This window comes from Kryptolebias marmoratus, linkage group LG5 (genome assembly GCF_001649575.2).
Source record: "Kryptolebias marmoratus isolate JLee-2015 linkage group LG5, ASM164957v2, whole genome shotgun sequence".
Classification (NCBI taxonomy): Eukaryota; Metazoa; Chordata; class Actinopteri; order Cyprinodontiformes; family Rivulidae; genus Kryptolebias; species Kryptolebias marmoratus.
In genome coordinates this window covers 20,523,359-20,528,076 of record NC_051434.1, presented here as the reverse complement: position 1 = coordinate 20,528,076, position 4,718 = coordinate 20,523,359, and the positions used below count along the sequence as shown (strand labels likewise).

General features: G+C 38.6%; 1 protein-coding gene across 1 annotated transcript in view; it reads left to right on the top strand.

Moving 5' to 3' along the window:
* LOC108251631 (CMP-N-acetylneuraminate-beta-galactosamide-alpha-2,3-sialyltransferase 1) overlaps positions 1-3,776 on the top strand; it is a 6,400-nt gene extending 2,624 nt beyond the window's left edge. Inside the window, exons 4-6 of the mRNA XM_017441986.3 lie at positions 1,459-1,504; positions 1,585-1,704; positions 3,042-3,776. Coding sequence (XP_017297475.3) covers positions 1,459-1,504; positions 1,585-1,704; positions 3,042-3,209 — 334 coding nt within the window. The 3' untranslated portion in view covers positions 3,210-3,776. The remainder of the gene's footprint in view (positions 1-1,458; positions 1,505-1,584; positions 1,705-3,041) is intronic.
* Positions 3,777-4,718: the final 942 nt, after the last annotated feature.

The window sequence follows — 4,718 nt, the reverse complement described above, 5'->3', positions numbered from 1 at the left end:
TTAACTGGTAGGATATTCTGATGAAGGAAGTGATTTTTGTGGTTTTAGAAAGGTTTTCGTCGTGGATATAAATTGTTCCAATGCTATGCTAAGCATAACTCCTAAGCTTCCACTTCAGTATCCGATGATATTTAACATTAACACGAACCGCTATAGTTTTCGGTTTTTGTAAACATGATGGTAGCAGTTTTTGACAGGTAGCACCGACTGTTAGACATAGCTGTTTAGCCGTGCTACGGTTTATTGGTGATTGGTAAACAACTGAAGGAATCAATACCGCCACCAACTGGTAAAGGGTGTCTGCCAAACTTTTCTCCTTCTTGCATTTAGCAGCAACTCAAGCACATTGCTGCCCCCTATGTGTCAAGAGGACAAATAAAAACAACACCTTTTCTGTTCAAATTGCCAACCCGCCACAGTGGCGTGTGTGTTGATCAAATTCGCCCGCCACTTCAAATATTTACCCGCATTTGGCCAGTGGCGGGTGCTAATTTTCACCCCTGTAGCTTGGAGAAGATCGGAGTGGCAACGAGCGGAGTCAGGAACTCTGTACATGCACAAACACACGAACAATTACTTTCTTTCAGAAAGGTTTAAGCTAGGAGCGGCTGAGACTGATTACCAGCAAAGAGCGATGCTTCATCGTTGATCTGCTTCTCCATACTGCCTTAAGTACTCAGGTGAAGTTGATCTTGATCATGCTGTGAGTGATTACTGAGCCTACCAATAGGAACAAAAGAGGAGCAAAACAGGCTGGTTCATTTTCTTGACACCTGGTTCCTTTTCTTGACACCAAAACTGCCCATCACCTCCTCATCTCCTCTGTTTCCTTTACCAACATGTCCATTCAGAGCTGCTCTGATCACCACTCTCTCCTCCCTGGGAATACTGTCTATCACTTCACCGAGATCCTTCCAGAATTTTTTCTTTCTCTTCTACATCACATTCAACCTGTGGAGCATAACCACTGACAACATTCAACATCAGACCTTCTACTTCTACTTTCAGAAACATCACTGTATAAGATAAGCATGCATATATATTGCCTGACTTGACATTATGATTGATTTAAATGATTTGATTAGTGTTGTGGAAATCTTTATTTAACAAGGGCAGAAATACGTTATGAGTGACAAGGCACTCCGTACAATGGTTGTCAAGTACTGTATATTGCAATATTGCAAGACACAAAGGTGTAACACAGAACAGTGCTTGTTCCCAGCCACAAACGTTGTGCACTGAGGTTGTGTCTTGAACCCCATTATATACAGCTGAGCTTTGCATGACCTTATGTTTATCTAATAGACATTAACATTTTGCATTTGCATTTTACATATGCATGTATGTATTTTTGTATGCATGAACTATATGTATGTATGAACTGTATGTATTTAAGTATGTATGCACTGTATTTATTTATTGATATAATTTTAAGTCATCTCATGCTGTTTTCAACAGATCATATACAAGTACAAAGTCTACAATAAAAGCTAACAAAGATTTGGTGAGTATGGTATAGAATGACAAATTTTTTTCTTGCAAAGAATAAAGTTCAATAAACTGAAAGCTACTGATTTTTTCCAGGTGATGGTGGTAAATCCAGCTTTGATGAAGCATGCTCATGTGGTGTGGCTGAAAAAAAAGGGAGTTTATCCATCCACTGGCTTTATGACATTGATTCTCGCTCTTCACATGTGTGATGAGGTAAATTGATATGACTGTTTTTTTTTCTGAGAATATTATGAAGTTCCCTGTTTCTGAATGAGATCTTTGATATAAAAACAACATTTGATTTTCATGATCTTCAAGTATGACCATCATTATCACCCGCAGACTTTATTGAAACTCTCAGAAAGTAATCACTGGATGTACATCTCTTACTGACACACATTTGAAGTTAATTCAATTCAAGATGGCCACCACAATCAAGCAACCTTAGCAAACAAAAGTATGGCTTTAAATCAACCAATTTACACATACTGAGCAAAAATTTGATGTAGTTGAGAGTCATTCTCTAACTAAATTCAGAGCGCTAAATGGTCAAGATCTGTTTTAAAACTTTAAAACTATTGGAGTCAATTTTGCCTGTTTGTTAGCAAAATATCTCTAGAACCACTGGACAGCTTTTATTGAAAGTTTCAGAAAGCAATCACTAGATGTACATCTACAACTAATTAACTTTAAATAACCAAATTTGAAATAGAGTCACACCTAATCAAATTTAGTCACCACGGAAATGGCTATAAGTCAATTTTACAGATATTGGACTGGATTTGGTGTTGTAGTAGCTGAAAGTCATCCTCAATACCTATTTCAAGTGCTAACAGATCTTGCAAGATCTCACAATGTTGCAAAAAATTGAGCATAATGTTGTTTACTTGATTTTCGCTCTTCCGATGTGTGATGAGGTAAATTCATCTGACTGTTTCTTCTGAGAATATTATGAAGTTCCTTGTTTCTGAATGAGACCTTAGACATAAAAACAACATACGATTTTCAAGATCTTTAAGTATGACCATCATTATCACTAGCTGCCTAAGAAGATAATGTTTTTGTCCATGTCTGTGTGTTTGTTTGTTTGTAGAATTAGCAAAATATCTCAAGATTCATTGAACAGACTTTATTGAAACTCTCAGAAATTGATCGCTGGATGTACATCTCTAAGTGACACACATTTGGAGTTAATTCAATTCAAGTTGGCTACGACAGCCAAGCAATCTTAGCAGACAGCAGATAGCTTTTGTCAACCCAATTTGAAATGGTGTCATGCCTAATCAACTTACCACCAAAATGGTTATAAGTCAGTTTTACAGACATTGGACAAGATTTGGTGTAGTAGTAGCTGAAAGTCCTCCTCAATACATACATCGCTAACAGATCTTGCAAAAAAATTGGACATAATGTAATTTACTAGGTTTGACTAAAACAGCTATAACTCTGTTCCTTCTCATCATAAATTTTAAATTGCCATCTTTTAGAGCAGGAAAAGCTCACTGCCTTACTGAATCCACTAAATAAGCTCTACTTGATTGTGTTTCTAGGTCCACGTGTTCGGTTTTGGAGCAGACAGCGATGGAAACTGGAGCCATTACTTCGAAGTATTAAGAAACAAAAAGTTTAAAACTGGAATCCATCCCGGACAACAAGAATTTGCGGTTATAGAAGAACTGGCTAACCAAAAGACAATCAAGTTTTATCGAGGCTATTGAGCGTTCTCTCAGAACATACAGAACTTTGCTATTCCTATAAAAAGTAAATCTATTATAGAAAAGCATTCATGATCCTGCTTTAATTTATATCAGTTGTATCCCAAATTAATTAAAGAAAATAAAAGCCATAGTCTTTTGAAAATGAAGCCTAGGCATAAATTCAGACTGGAAGACCTGCTTTAACCCCACCTGCATTTAATCGCTGCGTCAAGCACCTCCACTCCAGCCTATCAGCATCAGACTGCGCCTCCATCTCAGCCCATCAGAGTCCGACCGTGCCTCCAGCTTATCCAATCAGTGAGCAAGCCTTTGTGTGAAAGGACCTCCATCATGGCCCCATCCATTCACCGGCTGAACTTCAGCCCACCTCCACCCCTTCTCCACCCCCAGTTTCCCAGCTCCCTCAAGCTTCCTTCCCCTCTTCAACCTCCACCACCAGTGTCCGGCCCGGGGAAGACGCCTCTAAGGCTCGACCTGAGCTTCTCGTCGAAGTGCATTGCTATTGTCGGCACTCGTGTCTTCTGCCGAGGTCCGAGCGCCAAATATCTTATGTCATTCATGTCAAATAAAACCATCTAATTGCAGCTTTTCTTTGTCGTGAGTCTCTCCAGGTTGGAATGACTTGTTTAAAAAAACAGTGATTCTACAACTGTTTTGAGCCCGTCTCTTCAGTTGGGTGTCACTCACCCAAACAATTTAACTCTAACCAAGACAAAGATAATTCAGCTGCATTATTATTCAACAAGACTTTTATTTTAACTTAAGTTATATCAAAGCTCGTTTTTTATTCCAACTTTTTAAAAATTGTGTCAGGATTTGGGTTTTGTTTGGGTTGTTCTTTGAGTTTTCTTTTGGGTTTATTGTTTCTTTTATTTTGTTTTTTAGTTACCTTTATGTTTAATCTGGGTTTTGTTCAGTCTTTGTTCCTTGTGTCTTTGTTTCATGTCATTATTCACTTGTCTTCTGTCATCACTTGTTTACCTGCCACGCCCATCTCCACCTGCTCGTGCATGTGCCCACTTCCCCTAATTACCCCCTGCTTTTAAAGCTTGGTCATTTCCTCCATGTACTCCCTGGTCCATTGTCGTGTTTCTCTCGCTGTCTTGTTCTTCTCATGTTTTGCCTCCAACTATAGATTTAGTTTATGTTTATGTTTTGTATTGAGTTTTGTTTTTGCTGCCTCGTCAGCCTTTTGTTTTTGTTTCTTTTATTAAAAAAACAAATTATTCCTGGACCCAATATGAGTCTGCACATGGGATATGCCACAATCTCCACCCAACCTGACAAATTGAATTTTAAAGAACAATTTTAAACAGTGTACAATATCAACGATTGTAACAATGAAACGGCAATAATTACAAAAGAAGTGGCATGCTGGTTTCTCCTTAACCCCCCACCCTGACCTCACCCCGGTCCAGGTCCAAACATGAGACATACACTAAGCAGAGATCCAGTCCCTGTAGCTACACACAGTACAGTTACATTTACTTGCACACCTACCCATCCATA